The 21,072-nt window shown below is 41.7% G+C and overlaps 1 protein-coding gene across 2 annotated transcripts in view; it reads left to right on the top strand.

Annotated features, from left to right (window-relative positions):
* The window catches only part of sfswap (splicing factor SWAP), a 78,796-nt gene that overhangs the window by 50,922 nt on the left and 6,802 nt on the right, over positions 1 to 21,072 (top strand). For both annotated transcript variants that reach the window (XM_069673640.1, XM_069673641.1), the window contains exons 15-18: positions 5,327 to 5,775; positions 8,253 to 8,384; positions 9,724 to 9,864; positions 16,068 to 16,140. In XM_069673640.1, coding sequence (XP_069529741.1) covers positions 5,327 to 5,775; positions 8,253 to 8,384; positions 9,724 to 9,864; positions 16,068 to 16,140 — 795 coding nt within the window. The remainder of the gene's footprint in view (positions 1 to 5,326; positions 5,776 to 8,252; positions 8,385 to 9,723; positions 9,865 to 16,067; positions 16,141 to 21,072) is intronic.

Genomic DNA, 21,072 nt, shown 5'->3' with positions numbered 1-21,072 from the left:
TGTGATTTTTCTCTCTGATCTATGCAGAGTGAGTTAATGAGAATTCTGCAATCAGAGAGCAAAGCTGGATACAGAATAGACACTTCCATCAGATAAATGGGAGAGTGGAGACTGTGTAATAATTCTTGGGAAGGAGCACTTTGAGGAACAAATGTTACCTGAATTCGGAGCTTGTCAAAAGAGAGCAGAATGACTTTAAGGTGACTAAAACTTGTAGTTGTGGTGAATATTCTGCCAGCTGCATTGTGTATGTTGATGCTGTATTATTTGAGGACTGGATAAAAGTATAGTGTGAGAGTACAGTATGCTGGGGCTTGGGTATGTTTGGAGTCAGATGTGAATGCTGATGCCGTTTCATCTTTGCAGAGTTGGCTGACTTGGATCTGTTGATGTAAGCTCCCTGTGCTTCCCATAGTGCTCATCACACTGTTTATGTGACAGCACCACCGTAGCTAGTGTAAGCTGTCATGAGTACACAGAACTCACTGAATAAGCTCAAAGGCCAATGCCTCTTTGCCTTTGTCGGGGAGTCTTTTTGTTCTGTGTAAAGGAAAAGCAAGTTGCCAGACCTCTTCGGCCTGCCCTCTATCTCTACTTGGAGACATCTTTACTTTGGGGTAGACGGTAGCTCAGTCTATAGGGACTTGGCTTGGGAGTCCTGGTTTGGACCAAGCATGGAATTGGGGCTGGTAGCTGGAGAGGTGCCAGTTCCTTTCCTGTGCTCCGTCGAGGTGCCCTTGAGCAAGACACAGAATCTCCCACTGCTCGGGGCTTGTCCATGTGCAGCCCCCTCACTCTGACATCTCTCCATTAGTGCATGTCCATAGGGTCCTGTTTGTGCATGTGTGTATTTCAGGCCTTTGTGTGTAGCATGTTTGTAAAAAACAGAGTGAAAAGATTGCATTTTCTTCTTCTTCTACTACTTTTACTTCTACTCCTACTTGAGGCTCACAGCCCTAGGCTACATTAAGTTACCAGCACAGCGGATCTCAGTTGCATTGCATTGTGGGTAATAAAGGCGTCATCTTTTCACAATAAAAAAGATATTGTGTTTGGGTTTACTACATGGACCTTGCTCCATAATGAGTCACGCAATGAGCGCTGTTAAACTCTTTTTCAATCATGATAATTGCCTGTTTCATCTTCCTTTTTAAGTCATTGTTTCCTGTCAGTCAGAAACGGGTGACTTTAGTGTTAACGTGTCTTCTGGGTGCATTTAGACATGACAGGACAGTTATGCTAAGAGCCCCAGTGCTTGGGAGGGGAACAGTGGCACGGCTGGGAAAAGCAATTAAGTGGAGCATTAATTAGTCACCATTGTTAGTATGAGGCAGACTTCTCACAGTGTCCCACATTTTCTCATCAACGTCCCTGTTATTAAGAAAACATTTCTGCTGCGTAGCCTAATTATTTAATCTCGCTGGATCACATCCTTTATATATACTGAAATTATAGAGCGGGAATGCTGGTCTGGTTATTATTTTAATTGAATGAGCTGATTTGTTGTTTGAGATTCTTCTCATCAACAAAGTTATCCCATTCATGCTCATTAAACTGACTTTATTTTCTTCGGGCATGGGAGGTAATTAAGGGATGGTTTTATTACTGTGATTTTAATTAGTCCAAAATATACAGTATGCCTCTAATCTCTCTGTGTGTATGTTTAAGCCTGTGTGGCGGTAGTTTTTTAGCACTTAAGCAGGGTACACACTACAAGATAATCAGGCTGATTTTGGGCCTGATTCCCAGAGGTTCCTGTGGTGTGAGGGATGTTGAGAGTGATTTTACTTCCCCCGATCTGTTCGGAAGGCCGTCGTGGCCACACTGATTTCACATCGTAAATATGAAACCTGATCAACATTTATGATCTGTTATCTTGTTGTGTGGGGGGAACCCAGATGACAGCCGAGCACGCAGTCTGTGGATTGTCACGTGGAACGAAACGAGAGCCAAGCAAGCTGACCTTGCGCAGCCATGGCGACAAAAGCAAATGGGAAGCATGAAGTAACATGTACAGCCCATGTTCACGCAGTCTCCGCCACTTCATCCACAGTTTGTACTTTTTTCTTCCCGAATTTTCAGTAAAAAGTCCAAAAACTATCATCGCCAATTCTTCCTGCCCGTCGTCGGCCATCTTTGTTTAACCTAAAGTCTTGTTGCTCGTGAATGGAATCTGTTAGTGTGTGGTGTGCTGTTTTGGCGTAATCGTTGCTCTCCACACATCGTCATGTGTGGGCTCTCTCACATTTTCAACATCTGTTCAGATTTGAAAAATCTTTCAGTGTGGGCCAGGCATTATGTGACTTATTTAAGACATTACACCAAAGTGTTAACATACACAAACATATATTTATAGGAGTAGAACAGCAGTTTTTATTGATAGAAATTATCCTCAGTACACAAGCTTTGGTATTTTTAAGTCAAACATTTTTAAAGGAAACCTATATCGTAGTTTATTTTTCACAACTTTAAAAGACCCCTTGCAGTGGAAATCAAGTGTTTAACCTTGTAAACATCTCCTTGTGGTGTTGTTCATGTGCTACAAGACATATCAGGGACAACATAAGCAGTCATCTCAATGGCTGGGCCTGTCTGCTTTTAAACTGCAGTGTACCAAGGACAGGCTGAACAACACGTTTTCAGATTGGCAGGTTTGAGACGTCACAAACCTAAGGAGCCAATCCCGTTAATGGACGGGGTGAAGCCATGCAACCTATGGCAACCACTTCGGCGATGTGCGAGTCAGCTGTAACTGTCATCGTAATTTTTGCAAACGTACTCACGTTAACTCTACTACTACTAAATATTACATTTCAAGCTAGCTAAGTTTCAACAAGTCGCCACTAAACGATGGCAGAGACGTGTTTTGTTTTCGGTACAGAGGGGCCGGTTAAAATTAGCATAGTGGGCGGGGACTATGCAGATTCTGGAATGTTTAATGAGGGAGAAAGAGGAGGAATTTTACAAACATATTTTGTAGAACAAACATATTAGACACAATTTATTATTTCAAGCAGAGCAGTTTATACGTCTTAAAACATGACTGGAGCTGCTCTTTAAGCTTTTCCTTATTGTTTTAGTGTAAAGAAAAACTAATCCTCTCTCCTCTTTTCTCTAACTTGTTACTGTTACTCCTCTAACAGTCCGAGGTTCTGTATCTTGCCAGAACAGGTGTGAGAGGGCAGACATTTTTCAGCCTGGTGTTGGGATAAGCTTCAATATGTCAGTCCTAATTTTAAACCATACCCTGCCTCCTATCATTTCCTTATCTCCACCAGATAGTGTGCGAACACAAAGGTGTCATAAATATTCTTCCTGTCTCTACTTCCTGTTGTTTAGCTACGTGTTGATTGTCTTTTGTCATGAGGTCTTTCTTTGGTTTCTTTCCTGCCTCACTTAACTCTTTCTTTCATCATTTCATTCTGTCCCGCCCTCTTTCTTTTGTTATACTCCGCCCATCCCTTACAAATGTTAGCAGATGAGTGAGAGGTGGGGTGATTGAATTGATGGGATTGAAGTCACAGCACACATTAATTTCCTGTCCGTCACCCATGTTCATTACTTACCACTCGGACACTTATAACATTTATGCTAATGTTAGCATTTTATGTCTTTTTCTTTATCCAAATGTCTTTTTTTGTGGCAGAAACTCATAAATATGTAACACGGATGACCCCAGGAGCGATCTAAGACCTGACACTGGAAGATAAAATTTGACCTTGGAAGATTTAGTGTTGAGTTTAATCCACTTTCCGGGTCCAGACCAATCTTATATGAGCAGACAGACCCAGGCTGAAGTAATTAGAGGAAGTATGCAGCTGACAGTTGTATCTCTGTGTATAGCTAGAGGGCTGTACTATGTTGTGTAACAACAGCATTTAATCAGCTGAGTAAGGATTTATTTATTTAGTTTTCTGAGATAGCTGGTTGTTATCCTATGCCCCTTTTTTTCCACCACCTACAGAGCTACAAAACTAAAACTGCTTGATATCAAGAAGACACCAAGCACAGTTAATTATTTTTTCACATTTAAGTCTGTTAATCTTAACATAAATATGTGAAGATAAATTTGAAGTTTGACGAATACAGGATTAGAAGGAGACCAGAATTAGTATGATGACAATCTTGGACCCATCAGCTATAGTCTGACTGACTAGTCTGGGGACAACGGTGAACATGCCGGGCATGTAGTTGGCGGTTAGCGATCAATGACTTCCAGTCAAGACTTCCTTTTCCGCGTGCTGCATTGTTCACAGAAAAACAAACCGTTTCCTTTTGATTTACTTTATTTTAATTAACAGGTCTTACCTTCATCCTCAAGAGAAGAAAACTACGTTTAAAATGCTCGTCTGTTGAACCGAGGTCGGATTGATAATTTCTGATGCATTTGAGGAAGTCAGGAAATCTAAACGTTGATCTGCTTTCGTGACACAGCGTCAAGGGAATTTATCTCAAGTTGAATTTTTGATCTAGAGCGGATTGTCAGCAGTTAGCATGCAGATGTCTGTTTATAGAGATTAATAAGAAGCTGAATCGTTGTTAGATGACCGCTGATGGGAGCCAGGATGTCATTACGGTGCATTACGTTCCACCTGCTTTCGCTCTCCTCACGGACTGTTTTTCCTGCATACGCCGCAGGCTGCTGATACGGGATTGGTCAATATTACTTGGACTACAAGCGTACTACAAACGGAAACCAGAACACTTGCCGTCCCTAAAATCGACGCCCCTGCCTACAAAGAGATTAGTATGATGAGATAAGAAAAGGAGGCACTGCTATGTTCTTTACTGGAGAATTGTGAAATAAAGCTTTTTTTCGCTCTTTATTTTGTTTTCAAGTTCTTATGTGACCATCTGAGTTGTATAACTCTTGTAGATTAACAAGGATGGACAGGGGAGTATAGCATCGTGATATCTCTAACTTCTGTTCACGCTAACCTTGTGCAACACTTGCCTCTTAGACTTGTGTGTATGCTTTCATATTGATTGTCCACAGATTTCAATGAATATCAAGCATTAAGAAATTAATTCAATATCCCTCCTACAGAAACAAGAACTGACCTGTTAATATTACCAATGCACTGCTGGTTTGTGGTGTCTTGAAACATCTTTCCAGGGACTACAGATGAAAAATAGCCTCTTGGCTAACTCTGACACATTTACAGCAATGTTCCTGAATGTGCACTGTCCCTGTTAAATAAAGTAAAATAAATAAATAACATTTTTAATCCTATTTAAAGGGGTCCAGAGAGAAATGTGTCTGTCCACACACTGCCTTCACTAATAATTTTGCTCTCTTTCCTCTTCTGTCTACCTTTGTCTCTAGATCCAAGAAGCCCTTTCTCTTCTGTGTGACCCTTCACCTCCTCAAGTGTCTTCTTCATCACCTGCGTATCCTCAGGATCAAAGACCCGCCTTGGATCACCAGGGTTCCCATCGCAGCAGGGAGGCCCCAGCCTCCTCCTCCTCCTCATACACCACCTCCAGAGGAACAACCAGAGACAGAGAGAGAGACAGAGAGAGAGACAGAGACAGAGAAAGAGACAGAGAAAGAGACAGAGACAGAGACAGAGACAGAGATAGAGAGAGAAATAGAGATAGAGATAGAGACAGAGAGAAAGCCAGAGAGAGAGAAAGAGATAGAGACACAGACAGGAGCAAAGGGAGGGACAAAGACAAAAAGAAGAAGAAACACAAGAAGAGGTCAAGATCGAGGTCAAGGTCCAAGGGCAGACACTCCCTTCCCAGTGCCTACAGGAGATCCCGCAGGTCCCGGTGAGACACCGAGCTCTACCTTTTATTTGTATTTTATTTCCCACTGTATGACTTTGTTATCTCAACTTTTCAGATTCACTGAGAGAAATAGGGCTTTTGTCCTGACGGTGCTCAGTGTAGCTGTCCAATTCAGATTATTATCAGCCTCTGCTGCTGCTCTCCACGGATTGTACACCTTTAAAGGAGGGCTTAATGTATTCTATTGTTTTATGGTGTTATTGTGTCTTTTCACTGTTTTTATGCTTCCTTGCTGCAGGAAGAATTTTCTTTTATAGGAGTAAAGCACTAATTAAACTATATCCCTTGAATATAATAAGCTTATTTTTTTACAGGAAGAAGCAAATGATCAGGTGAAATTTCACAGGGATGAATAAGACAATAAGCAAAGTTATATTTTGAGGAAACGGCTCTCTATCTGTCTTTCATGTTTCATTATTTCTTTGTCAGTTTATTTTAAAGCTCCTGTGAGGAGTTTTCCCTGGTATGTTTGGTTCATTCTGATGACTCTATATGAGCTACAAAAGCAAACCGGACCATCAGAGACAAGATTGATTATTTCTCTATAGTTATTTTTAATACCTGAAACTGCTGGCGGGGGGGTCGGTGTCAGACGAAGCGAGTAACTGCACGCTGCCTTTGTTTACATTTTACAGGGCAAGTGAGTGATACATGACTGTTAAAGAAAGCAGAACCACCACTTAAGTATGCACAGGACATAATCAGCAAAGAGATAAGAAGTTCAGCTTTGTCCACGGGGGGCGCCAAATTCAACACAAACCAAGTTCCTCACAGGAGCTTTAACTCTGATAGAAGTTTTGTTTCACTCACCTACTCTTAAGCCCTTTTCCCACTGGTCAAAAAACCCGCTAACACCCGGCTTTTTTGCTAAGGTTACAATCAGCATTCAGACCTGGGTCAAATGACTCTGCATCAGGCCCGGGTAATTATCGCCTCGGCTCCGATCAGCTTTGATGGGAACACAAAACCCATGTCGACACGCTAATCCCCGCCCCCTTTTCAGCGTGATGCTATGCTCCGTCGGTAACTTCTGCGACTCCCTGTCATCTCAGCTACAAATTCCACCCGGCTTGGACATCCTTCTAAATTTGTCGGCGCCGAGTTTGATAAACTGACTGAATGAGTAATAGATACACTAAAGACCAAACCACCGTAACATCTTCACTGTTTACTCGCCCTGTCTCCGTCACATTTGTGACATCAGACGGTGACGCAGAGAAAATAGACCGTCAGGAGTATACTTCACTGGCAATGGGAAAAGAGACAATCAGTCTTCCCTCGTCTGAAAAAACCTGCGTCAACATGCTAATTTCAGTGGGAAAGGGGTATTATTGTTACATCAAAACCTTAACATATCTAACATGGTTTTATTGTGTTTGAAAAGAAGATTTGAATGTTTCACATCATGACACATGACGAGGCTTTAATATCTGCACAATCCATCAAACAATATTAGAGAAGAAGCTCTGTGGTTGGTGCAGCTGCTGTGAAAGGTCCAAGACAACTGACGTTCTGATTTATCATCCTGTTTCATATTGCATGGCTGAATCTTCAGTTCTTTGCGCACTGCACCAATATGAAAAAACATGTACAAAAATAACGGAAGCTTCGTTCTTTACAGTCGGTCTCTGTTCCCACATGTCTTGAAAGAGGAAGAATCATGGAAGTCAAATGAATTAATGAAAAAATGGAAATTACAGGGGTAGAAATGTGATGAATAGAAAATAGAAGATGTAATGTAGGATAAAGTAGATTTAGGAAAATATAGTGAAAGGAGTTTAAGGGTCGAGAGGAGGTGTCGAGCTGCTTTGTTTGTGCCATTTATCTGCCTGCCTCCCCAGCACAGACTGACATTATCTTAGCTTGTCAGTCCTTTCTGGCTTTGTTTGTAGAAAAACAAAGCAATAATTTCCGTTTCTAAATCTGGATGTTAAATGTATGCACACCCTGCATACTAGCCAGTGTTGGACAGTGAATTTATTCATGACCTTTATGGGAAAAAGAAGTGAATTAGTATCTTATCCATGAATATTTAATACTGTTTTCTTTTCAGGCGACTTTAGAAACCGTATTTACATATTCAGACTCTATGTGATACAATTTATTATTATTAAAGTAATCCACAGGATGTGTTAGTTCTGTGGCCTGGTTGCACAGTAGTTGGACTTGGTCTTTTACTGTCTTAATGTAAATTGTGACACATTCAGGGATTAATATAGTCTAATAGAATCTCTGCAAACCCTCATGTCCTATTCCTGATTTTAAGTTCTTTGAGGAACCTTCCAGATTGCTTGCTTCATGTCTTTCTCTTGCACATTACCTCTGTCATTGTCTCATCAGCCTCCTCTCTTGTTTCTCATTTTAAATTCATCAGCTCATCTGCCAAGCTCCATATCCTATTCTGTGATTTAATGGCTTCTCCCCCATCTTACACTGTCTTTGTCCTGCCGTCTGGCCAGATCCCGCTCGCACTCCCCGGGGAGAAGGGACAGAAAGGGCCCCTCTTCGGAGAGGAGACGTGACGAGAGAGAGCGGGAGCGCTATCATCCCAGCAGCAGCTCCAGCCTCCCCAGGGGGCATTCGAGATCCAGGTAAACCTAACAGCAGGTGTCATCAGTCTGTGGGGAGAGGAAGAGTCAAGGTTCTACTCGCATAGCTGCTTTTATTTTAACCACTGAAAATTATTCAGGTCAGGGCAGAGGCCACCAACACTGCCACAGTCCGGTGTGTAGGCCTCCTCTTTCTGAGATGCATTCATTAATAAACCAATGAGGAGCATTAACACGAGAACCGCCAAGCACTTTTTGGGTACTACTTTGGCCGACATCAACAACCAAAAGCGTCAGTATCCTTTTGTTCTCGTTGATGGGCCGATGACGTCATCACTTTACATCTCTATAGGTGCATGCAAGGACACCATGCGACCCAGCCCCCATAAACAAAGCCAGATAGATGATCTAATGACGGATGGGATGCTATAAGCAGAGGAAAATGTGTTATTTTCATTTGCTAATGTCAGAAATAATCAAAAAAGATGGCGGAAATGATCATGTTTGTCTAACAAACGGTGAGGAGCTCGGGGTGTCTCAGCGGGCGGGACCGGGTCACACTCTGTTCCAGGTTCTAGCTCCAGCTCTGGCTCAGAATCAGCTGATCACTTTGTCTTCAGTGTCGGCTCGCCATTTCCTCACAGAATAAACTCCATGTCACCTGAGTTGAATCTATAAAGCATTTTTAGCCTGTCCTAAATAATAAGACCGCCTACAATTATTTACTTGTAATGTGCTAAATCCACTTGAGTGATCATAAGTGCTTGTGTACATAATTAGTTTCGATGTCCGAGCCATTGTCTCGGTGCGCTTATCAGGCCATTACGCAAGCGTCTATTCACCTCCCGCAGATTAAAGTACCAACGTTTAACAACTTCACTCGACTATAGGGGGTCGTTGAAGGTGAAAAACAACAAGAAAACGCATCTGTTTTTCTAAATGTAATTACATCATTGTGACGATGCAGGCAAGTGCAGGAGAGGTATTAAGGGAAGTCAGGGCAGGAGGCAAACATATCACACATAATGACGGAATAATAACATTTTTCTACCACAACGCCAAATGACATCGTCTTTGGCGGGTCTAGTGTTAATTTGTAAACTGATAAGACTGTTTGCAACACTAGGCAATAAGCTGTGTTTTAGATTCTGTATTTAGCTTTAGCTTTAGCTGGGACTATAACCAAACTAAAGAAAGGAAAGACATGCAATCCCCTAATGATGGAAACTGTGACAGCTTTTTGAGTGCATCTAAAAAGAGCCTTTCTGCATTTACAATTACTGCCTTCATAAAGTATTCCACATCCTTGATATACTGTGTCTTTGTGTTGTTACTGCCTAAATACATTACTTCCCTTTGCTCTCTTCTTGTGTTTCCCTAGATCCCCTCCTGACAAAAGGAAGAGCTCCTTGTCATCCTCAAGACAGATGCAAGCTGCAGCTTTCTCTCTCTCTCCATACTCTTCACCAAGTAGAGTTTTGTCCCCATCAGCTAGCCCCGCCTCCAGCCTGACCCTCTCCAGGTAACCCTAAAAAAGCCTGTCAATCAACCAGCTCAGCATCTTAATTGCTTTCCCAGTTGTAAAAGGAAGTTTCCCCAAAGAATTACGTGCGTTTCGGAGGTCTTGGGCTTGAAGTTGACAACTGATAACATTTATACAATTTACACTCTTTCTGTTTTAAAAGTGTCTCATTAAGATCAATAGATTGTTTCCTCCGGGCATGTGATGTTTCTCTTTAATGAAGACAACATAATCACACACAGACACATCTAATAGTTCTTTAGCTGTTGGCTATTATAGCAACGTGTCAAAACTGCTCTGATACATCCTGTCGAAGAACAAACTGAAGATGGTGTTCAATGAATTCCCTCTGTTTGAAAGCTTTCAACAAACACTCTTTGTTTCACATTCATTTTTGTGTTGGAATCTAAACCACTGACTCTTCACAAACCACCTCCCTTGAGCAACCATTGTTCAATCATAATTTAGCAACCATAACTAGGCTCAGCAGGCCTGTCGAACTTTAGATTTCTCTACGTGTTTTAGTGGTGTGTCACATTGTGAGAATGGTGTCAATTTATGTGACGATAACAAAAGAGCAGAAGTGTTTTTATCTGCTCTAATGTAAGCTGCCCACATTCTATATAAACAGGCTGCTACCTTAAAGGGGACATATTTCAGCTATGCAATCAATTTTCTATTATTCGAATGTGTTTTTGAATCAAGTTGGTAAAGTTTGTTTCGTTTTAAAAATTGTATACATATTTTAATTTAAGCCTCTCCTTCCTCCTGAAACAAACAAGCCGTTTTGCCATTCAAAGGCCACGATTGGCTGACAGTATTTGGAGTGACCGTGTAGCCCCTCCCCCACATGTGCGATCACACGTTTGGGTCACTCCAAATTTGTAGGAAACATGGCTGCTCTAGGATCGGTTATTCTGCCTTATATGTACGAGCCAGAATCTCCAGGAGGTATCGCAATGGTAAGTTGAAATCTTAACAACGACTCGACTACAAGCTAGTGCGAGAAGGCAGCCTGAGGTGAATGATGATTGGTCGATTTCAGCAAAAGCAAGGTTCTCTGTAGAAACCTGCCGCTGTTCTGAACGGCCCATTTCAGAGGCGACCTTTTTAAACATGTAATTCTGGAAAAACAGAAGTATGCAGTTTTCACTTTTTCACTGTGAACAGTAAACACCCAAATACGTGAAACCCATGCACAATATGAGAATATACATTCAAAAGATATGGCCCCTTTAAGTGGTTACCTGATCTAGTGTTGCTTTCAAACCCAAGGAGCGTTGAAAAATGGCCGACTCGTGTTCATGTTACCACACCGAATGTGTGGAATTTCCCCATACAAGTTTCAAATCTGTAGGTACAATTATGTTGGAGTAATCCCCAGGCTTCTCAGCTCAGCCTGCAGGCTGCTGTGAACGCCAGGTTTCACACAGATTTTTGTACACGCTTCACTTAGACCCGGGTAATTACCGCGTCGGCTGCGATCGCATTGATGGGAACACAAAACCCCTGTTGACACACGCTAATCTCCGCTCCTATTCCGGCGCGATGCTATGCTCCGTTGGTAACTTCAGCCAGTCCTTGTCACCTCAGCTACAAATTCCGCCCGTCTCCGTCTGAGCAGCGCTTGAACATCGATCCAAATGTGTCGGCGCCGAGTTTGATAAACTGAAATATACAGACTGAATGAGTAATAGATACAATAAAGACCTAACCACCATCACATCTTCACTGTTTACTAACCCTGTTTCCAGCACGTTTGTGACGTCAGATGGTGACGCAGCAGAAAATAGGCCGAAAGGAGTATACTTCACTGGCAATGGGAAAAGAGACAATCAGCGTTTATTAGCGGCTCTTCCCGGGTCCGAAAAACCTGCGTCAACATGCTAATTTTTGTGGAAAGTGGGCTTGTAGGGGCGGGGTTTCTTAAAGAGACAGAGCTGACTGAGACTGAGTTTCAGGCAGAGGCTGTATGAGGGCCTGCACTGAGCAGCAGTGTGAGAAAATTTGGTTTAAGTCTTTAACCGTCAATTGCGCTAAGCTACTCCACAGGTATCACAGAAATATGAAATATGAAGCTTGAAATTAGCTTAATACCCCCCCCCCCATCAAACACATTAGTCTCCATCCTAAAAGTGTTTAAGTTTTTAAATATGTTAAATAAGTAATAATAATAATCTTTGTAGTATACCTCGTCTCAAATCAAGCACCCATTGTTTCAAAAGATGTGGGGAGAAAAAATGGTGTCACATTTGCTGTGCTTTCCCATCCAGCGTTCAGGACACTACAAGAGATCATTCTTTTCTGTATATGGAACACCTCTATTATCAACAGCAGTTTCATCTAAAAGATGTGTCAAATACAACAGTAATACTGGCTTAGTGAAAATGAAAGTCAAGCGGGTAAAACAAAGCCTGGGCCCGGTCCATTGTATCGAAGGAATTCTAAATCTAGTGTGGACAGAAGAGACTCGAAGCATTAAATCAGAAGAGCCAGAGATATGATGGCTCAGAGCCAACATCTTTCATTCTCACTGCACAAATGCATCCAGTTCAATGGATTCAGTCTCTTCTGGTGTCTTGGGTTTGTTGGTTTACTATATAAAATATTTTCAAAGAAAGCTGCTTTTATTACTGTAAAAGTGCAGAAGTAGCTTCACAGCTCCCTAGCTACCCCTTTGTGTAATTTCTATACCAACTGTTCTACAGGAACTAAAGTAGGTCAAGCCTTTTTTAGCTTCAGACCACTGAAGACAAACAGACAGACAGATACTTTACTGATCCTTAGGGAAACTTAGGATCTATGCACCGACAAGGAAATCACAATCAGTTGTTCAACATGACAAATGAAACTGTACCGGATTAACTTTAAGTACATTTGGTGTATCTAATATTCCCTTTCCAATCAATCATTTTTTTATTTATATAGTGCCAACACATCTAGAGCAGCACTTAGCAACATTTGGCAAAAGTGGCATGAAAAACTTCCTTTTAACAGGCAGAAACCCGAAACCTTGAGCAGCCGTCTGCCTCGACTGGAGGGGCCGAAAAGTGGGATAAAGGGAGATGCAGGATAGAGACAGGCAGACAGAGCAACAACAACAACATATGTTCTTGTTACAGCAACACCAACAACAGCAGATAATGCAGACTTATAGTTGCAATGCCAATAATAGTGGAACAAATGTATAAAATTAGCAACAACAGCAAAGTAATGATGAAAGGCTGATAATAATAATTGCAACAGCTGAAGTAAACAGGTCTATTATAACCATTAGCAACTATAATGCTGATAATATAAGCACGACTATTATTAATATTATATTAATTATATAATTTGTATTATTATAGCAGTTGGAGTTGAGCAGCTTTAGCATTAACAGTTTAAATAGTGATAATGAAAGTAAGACGGCAGCAGACAGTCTGCAGCAACGATCCCCAGGAACCTACAAGAGAGCTCAAAAGCTCCCAGGAAGATACATGGTTAGTTACGGTAATGTGACAGGAAGATATATAGTCAATAAGATGCATTAATATAACATAAAAGAACATGAATGCACACAGGTAGAGATAGCGTACTTTCTAGAAAGGCGATGCATGTGGAGAGTGTTTGTAGAGCACAGGATAGTCGGCAAACAGACGAGGTGACGAGCTGGAGCTGAAAAAGAGGCAGGGGCAGTTCACATGCTGGCTTGCAGGAACGCTTCCCCCTCACATTGCACTGGGTCATATTACTGCAAGCAAATGTCGATGTTAATTAATGCAGCTCTCAAATCTTTACAAATATTGAAGCAATTAACTTCCCTGGAGCACCAATGTCAGATGTTCGATTAAAAATGCACATCAGTAAAATCAATTTGTACGTGCTTGAATCTCGCCGATATGTCATGCGTTAGGTGGAGGAGCTTCAGCCAACTTAAAGCTCAAGCTGGTGCCTCAACAGACAGAAGTGCTGAGGCTAGAACTGAAAAGACGAAGAGCTTTAAATGAGATGCAGCACATGTGTAACATAGAGCATGAGTTCTTCAAAGTAAGAAGAGGCAGTGTGGTATAGATGTGTATAATGCCTGTCTCCGGCTAATGCTGTCTCTTATAGGAGCTTATCTTATGTGTAGCCGATGCCAAGTTGATAAACCATATATATAAATATATTAAGAGAAACTATCAAGCACTTTAGGATACATTGAACACAACTACACATCTTTAATTATAGTTTTAATAACAATATACTCACCCCAAGGGGATGAAGAAACAACAGTTCAGTTGGAGCCATGAGCACACTGACCACGCTTGTAAAAGCTGGTGGGAGGAGATGGTTTCAAATTGTTAAGTTCTGTAAATTAGTATTTAATTCTTAAACAAATCAATTTTAAAGAGGAATGGATTTGTAGGATTTGAAAATTAATATTCCTCCCCTAAACACGATACAGGGCGAGCATAGAGTATAACTGGGCCGCAGGACGTATCTATGGCTGGGCCTCGTGTCTGCCAAAAGTTCCTGAATATTTTTTAAAAAGTTCATGGAGATAATCAACTCTGTCAAGGTCAGAAAGTACACGATTTTCTACCAACTTGCTAAGGGGAAAGGGTGAAAATGAATTGCAGCAGACAGAATTTGCTCAGAGTATTGGAAAAGGTGAAAGTGTTCCAACTTAAATAGTGCAGGTTTAAAAGTAAGAGTAAGACAAGGCTATGTTGAGGGCCGACTCTTTATCTGCAGTAGGCTGGTCCATTTCACTAGCAGTGGTAAAGTAAGAATTTCTATATGCATAGGACCAGGCAGGACGTTGAATCACTTGCATATATACAGAAACAGCTCTAGGCAAAATGCAGTGCAATAAAATAGCCCTGGCATATCATTAATGAAGAATCTGTACTTTTCCACCCCTGGCAATAGTTTTCAGGGTGTTTCCAGAAGTTCTCTATAACAGAAAAATAACTCTAAACAATCATGAATTAGAACACGCAATGCAAAATAACTCCAAGTTTTTACTCTCAAAGTTAAAAAATAATAGATGTGTATCACAGAACGACAATGTGTTGAAAGCTGCCTCTTTATTCAATCCGATCCAACTTTGAAATCAATACCAATGCTTTTTGAAGTTTGTATTTGTGCAGCTGCCTCAGGGAAATCTTCAGCAAACAGTGAACAAACTTGGTGTTTGGGAATCTGTAATTTGTGGAACCCAGCGAAACTTTTATACAACTGCGATGTTTCTCCAAAATAATCATATAACGACATGCCATCTAAATATGTTGTGCATTTCCAATAGACAATCACGAAGGCTCCTTTTTTCTGCAGGAACATTTTTCATATAGTTCAGATAACCTTTCATAAACAACAATTTCATACTTTTGAAAAGCAACAGAAGCAGCACAGCATGCAAATCCCCCAGTATATGAATCAGGTGATGGTCTTTGCTGAGGTGAGAATGCTTTTGTTTCTTCTGTTCTATTTTTGCTTTTGTACAGTAATTAGTAGTAATTGGTCTGTGTACTCAGAGAGTGTAATTATTTGCGCAACCACATAAGAAGCACTATTCCAGAAGAAATTGTCAAGTTAAATCAAACTGTGTGCATGTGTGGAGCCGGTTCCTCAGTGTCCTTCTAAATGGGATGGAATGAGAGCAGCACGCTTTAGTAATCCCAAGTTATACGAAGGGGTGTAACACACGAGTCTGACTAACATACTCAGCTACACACGTTCCGAATCGTCCCACTTTTTCAGCAGGGCTGAAGCCTGAAAACCCCAGAACATCATCAGCAGTCGCTTCTGCAGTTTCTTGTCACCTGTTGTGTTCAATCAACTTGACGGGCATGACTTTGTCTATTTTAAAAACCCTTGATGAATTATGAAGTGTTCAACGGCAGAGAGATTAAAGGCTTCAGACAGAGCCACGATGCTGCGTACGAGGCCGGTGTTTTTGGCACTCCTGCTGTTTGTCTGCATGATTATACACTTGGCTGCGTTTGACATTTATGATGCTGAGGTTAGTGTTATACAGGTCACATGTCGCTCCTCTCTCACCTCTCTGTCGTTGCCCTCTCCTCTCTCCCTTTCGGGGCTCTGGGTGTCTAACTTTGAACACTGCAGAAGATATCATGAATATTGGATAGCCTATCCTGTTAACATGATTGGTTTTCTCCTTTTCTCTCCTGCTCTTTGTTTGTTTCGCTCACTCTCTCCATCTCTTCTCTCTACAGGGGTGGTTCCCAGGAGAAAGACAAGGCAGTCTCCTCATCCATAGTATCCTCAGTGCAGTCCAAAATAACTCAGGTATTGTTCTTCGCTTTTATCTCAAGTATGTCCTCTGCTGACCTTTAGAGCGTGCCGAATACAAGAATAGTGTTGTTCTTTGTTTCCATCAGGCAAAGTGGATGGACTGAAAGTGCTGTACATTTTCACAGACAAAAATATACAGTAGCCTTTATGAAAGACTTTAAAAATAAACCATTGTCCAAAGTCTTTAAGTGGAGCTCACCGGACAATCTGCTGATGGTCGCTTAGGCTGTAGTCTCTGCTGTTTTATGAAATACCATTGTGAAAGGTGCTCCTGGTATTTTGTCTACCTCTACAGAGATAGTTAAATGTCATGTCCAAGCCATTATTAGCTACTGTAGCAGACCCAGCTAGAGCAATGATGGCACTCTTTGACTGATGGCAGTTTTATTTCCCATTAACCGTGCTGTAAATCGAAAACAAACACACCATAAGAGCCGTGTTAAACACCTAGCTCTGCTACCAAAAGGCTAGGCTAAGCTAGCGGCAACTATAGCCACTTTCCCACTGGTAAAAAACCTGCTAACACCCGGCTTTTTTGCTTAATGGGAAAATTTACAATCTGCATTCACACCCGGGTCTAATGACTCTGCAGTAGACCCGGGTAATTATCGTCTCGGCTCTGATCGGCATTGATGTGAACACAAAACCTGTGTCGACACGCTAATCTCCACCCCCTTTCTGGCGCGATGCTATGCTCCGTCGGTAACTTCTGCGACTCCTTGTCATCTCAGCTACAAATTATGCCCGTCTCCCTCCGAGCAGCGCTCGAACATCGTTCCAAATTGGTCGGTTCCGAGTTTGATAAACAGACTGAATGAGTAATAGATACACTAAAGACCTAATCACTGTAACATCTTCACTGTTTACTAACCCTGTTTCCGGTGAGTTTGACGTCAGACGGTGGCGAAGCAGAAAAGAGACAGAAAGGAGTATACTTCACTGGCAATGGGAAAAGAGACAATCAGCATTTATAAGTGGGTCTTCCCGGGTCTGACAAACCCACGTCAACATGCTAAGTTTAGGTGGGAAGGTGGTATATGTTGCTAGCAGGATAGCAAACAAACAAATACAAAGAACACTGTTTACATGCAAACAGTCCATAACAGTTTTCGTATCTTGAACACCTTCCAGCTGGTTGCTAAATCATGATTGGGATGATCTTTGATAACTACTTCCATAACCGCACACACACACACGCTGGAACCATATTACGACCGGCGTCATATTTCCGGTTTGGCGGCAGGTACACAAAAACCTGCCTTCAAAATAAAAGCCAAATCTGTTACTGCAGGTTCAGCAGAAGCACGTGGTGATATGTTTTTGACTTGTTGATTGCGACTGTGGTGAAGGGCTCTGAAGCCACAGCCTCCTGTTGAGTGTAAAAACATACTTAGATCCATTAAATCACAGCAATATCACGCTAGGCTCTGCATGCAGCCACTTTTTCTCAAGGACAATGCTTTGTGCATTGTACCTGATGGATCAGTGTCCCGCTGGAGTCATCTCACTATTTCACTTGCAGTTAACAGTTAATCAATGTAACAAAAACACAAAATTATCTCTGACACACTCAGACTTTTGTTGGCACAACAGCTACCGCGTAATTTTCTCCCAACAACAGCAGATAGCTTTTCTTCAGCTGAAAACGAAATGAGCACACCCAGTCGTTTTGTGAATACAAATGCATAACACCCAAACGTTACATTCATATGTGATGATTTAACATTCCAAAATCATTAACTCATTTTGTGATCTTTACACAACCAGAAAGGTCACACTGAGATGCAACATATCTTCTTCAGCCTGGTCAGGATGGGCTGCAAAAAAAGGGTATATAGGAAGGCAGGCAGTGGCTAAGTATCACAAAGACATGACAACTATAGAATAAGACAACAAAGAAACCAAGTATACATAACTCGCTGAAATTAATCATGCTCAGGCCCTAATAGTTCCTTGCTTTGTACATGTTGGCATTGTCATGCGAATATAAAAAAGAGCCCTCCAAAAGTTGGAAGTGCACTATTGTCGCAAACACGGAGACCCGTAGTGGCCATGGAATGAAAAAAAAGCGCACGATTTACTATCTTGCGCGCACAAATGTGTATTTCGAGCGCATGAAAATGTTATTTCGTGCGCACAAGATAGTAAATCATCTGGGTCTCCCACAGAACCAATTTAATTTGGAAAGCACGAATGCTGTGCTCCGTGACAGGTTTGTTGCGGCCCTGCATGAAACATTCAACACGTTCAAATGTCCACTAATGAGACCTGTAAACCTGTCTGGCTCACCCAACTGGCTTTCCTTTCTGTGCCATGAGTTGGACACACTTGGTGTGTAACTGAAAGAGGCGTTTGAGCACCGCTCCTCGGCTCCACCAGCGGACCTCAGCCCGTGCGTAATATTGTATTCGGAAAGAAGAGCATCACAAACTCCTAAGCCGTATCTTTGACACCCCTAGTTTATAACAAAGCAGAGGAATCCTTGGAGTGAGTTAGTAAGAACAGCTCCTTATACAGACACTCTTCCGCGTCGTGCGTAATGGTCCAGACCGTCTTGTGGTGAAAGTGTGCCAGCATGTGCCGGGATTAAGCCTTGGACAGCCCCGAACTGATTTAAGCCCTGGTATTAACAGTAAAAGTAATGTCTTAATGACTTTAAGAATAAACTGGTGAGATTAGCTCCCTCCCCATCCAGCTCATCATCTTTTGCCTATGTGACAGAATTGAGCTCCATCAGGACGAGAGCAAAGCTGCAGTTTTTTAGAATCTATGACAATTAATGGAAAGGAGGGAACCAATTGTTAAATCCCGATTTACTATCTCGTGCGCACAAAATAGCATTTCGTTTTATTTATTTTTTCATTCCATGGCCACTCTGGGATCCGTAGTTTGCTGTAGCGCTTGGTGCCCAAAGCATTTTTAACAGCCCCACACCAAGAAACACAAATATACACTCACCAGCCACTACATTAGGTCCACCTGAAAAATCTAATGTAATCCAACACACCAGCTCAGCCATCATTTGCTTTTATGTTGCCTGTAATGTACCGGCTTTTTTCTAAGCTGTCACAGAGGTCTTAATTCAATGATGTAATAATTGGTGGTGGGGCTGTACTGAGCTGCATTATATTCAGAAGTGTTTCTCATACTCTGGCCCCCTCATGTATGTAAATAGGGAGGACAAAAAATTAGAGACATATCTCAGTATAATTTAGTTCAGTACAACATCTTTAACTATGGCCTCAGTGATAAACATCATTGAATTTACACACTTCTGACACTCAATAAAACAAAAGTCAACAACAACTAAACTTCATAAAAGCAGAATCCATGGTAGTGCTGTTGTATTGAACTGCATTAGATTGTACAGGTGTACCTAATAAAGTGGCCAGTGAGTGTATGTATATGGTAGGGCTGTCACTTATCAATTGAAATTCCATATATCATCCGAACCTGGTGAAATTTTAATAGTTTGAACTGTAATGATGTGATCGACTTCAAAATTGAAGCCCAGCAGATAGCTAACGCTTGCACACGAACAAATTAGTCATCTGCTGTCCAGAGTCCCAGAATGCTCTCACGTTTAAAGCAGGGTGCCTTGTTTTCCAACAGATGGTGATAATAAGCTGCCTGCCACAAACAAGTGGAGGAAACTAACGCCGAGTCGCTGTTGGCCTTTCCTGCTTCAGCTTCCCGACTATAGCCAGAAAGCACAGGGGAGACTTATTGTTGTTCCGATGCAGGGTCGAAGCTGTCACTTTAATACGGCAGCAGCAAACAGAAAGTGAGACACGGGAGCGCGGGTTGAGTCTTGAGGAGTTGTCGGCTTTATTATGCACAAACACAGCCTAAACCCTAGTTCTTCGCTTTTCCGCTGCTCTGGTCCCCGACTCTTCACGTAACTCGTGCACACACTTCCATTCTCTCTCACTCGCTCTACCACCCCACTCTCACGCACTTAGCTCTTCCCAGTTACACCTTTAGTATAAGACCGTGCTACAGAACTGATCATCTCAACACCAACGCACCTCAGAAGCGCTGTAACGTACCACTACGTACCCAAAAAGTTATTTTGGAGGGATGTTGACGTTAGTGTTCGATAGAATTTGAACAAATTGTATTACACATTGAATTCGTTTAAACCTGATTTTTTGGGAAAGTGACAGCCCTAGTATACAGCAGTGTTGCATATCTGGCCATATAGTGTATTTTAATGGAATGACTGGTACTATATGTAACGTGCAATGTAGCTAGGTGATGGGCTTTGCCTGCTGAGCATTGTGTTCCTCATTTGGATGTTAGAGCCCAAGATAAAGTACGTTCTATCTTAATAAGTGGTTCACACATTAATCACAATGTAACCTAACACACACGACCCCAGTACATGTTCCCCTGTTCCAGCTTGTTTAAAACGCTAATGTCCAATTTATTGGTGCTGTCATGCTTCTTTCAGAACGGCAGCTTAATCACATGCAGATGCACGTACCTGATAACAGGAAGGGAAGAAGAGTGTACACTAAAAAAAGAGATTTAAGTGTTTTTTCTCGCTCATAAGACGTTTGTGTCTCTCTTGCGTGTTGATGAATAAGAAAACAGGCTCTAAATTGCTATTAGTAGTAACGTTGGCTTCGAGCCCATTTTCACTTTAATCATTTCGACAAAAGTAACACACCGCTCTCTCTTCGTTTTACTGGTTTTTAATATCATTTCATTTAGCTTCCCTGGCTCCTGCAGCGCTTATGTGAAATAGTGTGATTTTCTGTTCACAAACTTAATTTTGCCTGCTGTGGAAACACGTACAAACATCCCTTAAGACAAACGTCAAAACCAGTTACCTTGATTAGTCAAATTCCTGAAATCACTTCAAAGATGAAAGGCATTTCTGGACTAAAATGACATGTGCTTCCTTGCATGCTGAGCCGAGAT

Source organism: Semicossyphus pulcher, unplaced genomic scaffold (assembly GCF_022749685.1).
Source record: "Semicossyphus pulcher isolate SPU_LCO1_2020_fin unplaced genomic scaffold, fSemPul1.0.p SCAF_22, whole genome shotgun sequence".
Taxonomy (NCBI): Eukaryota; Metazoa; Chordata; class Actinopteri; order Labriformes; family Labridae; genus Semicossyphus; species Semicossyphus pulcher.
This window is presented reverse-complemented; position numbering and strand designations above follow the sequence as displayed.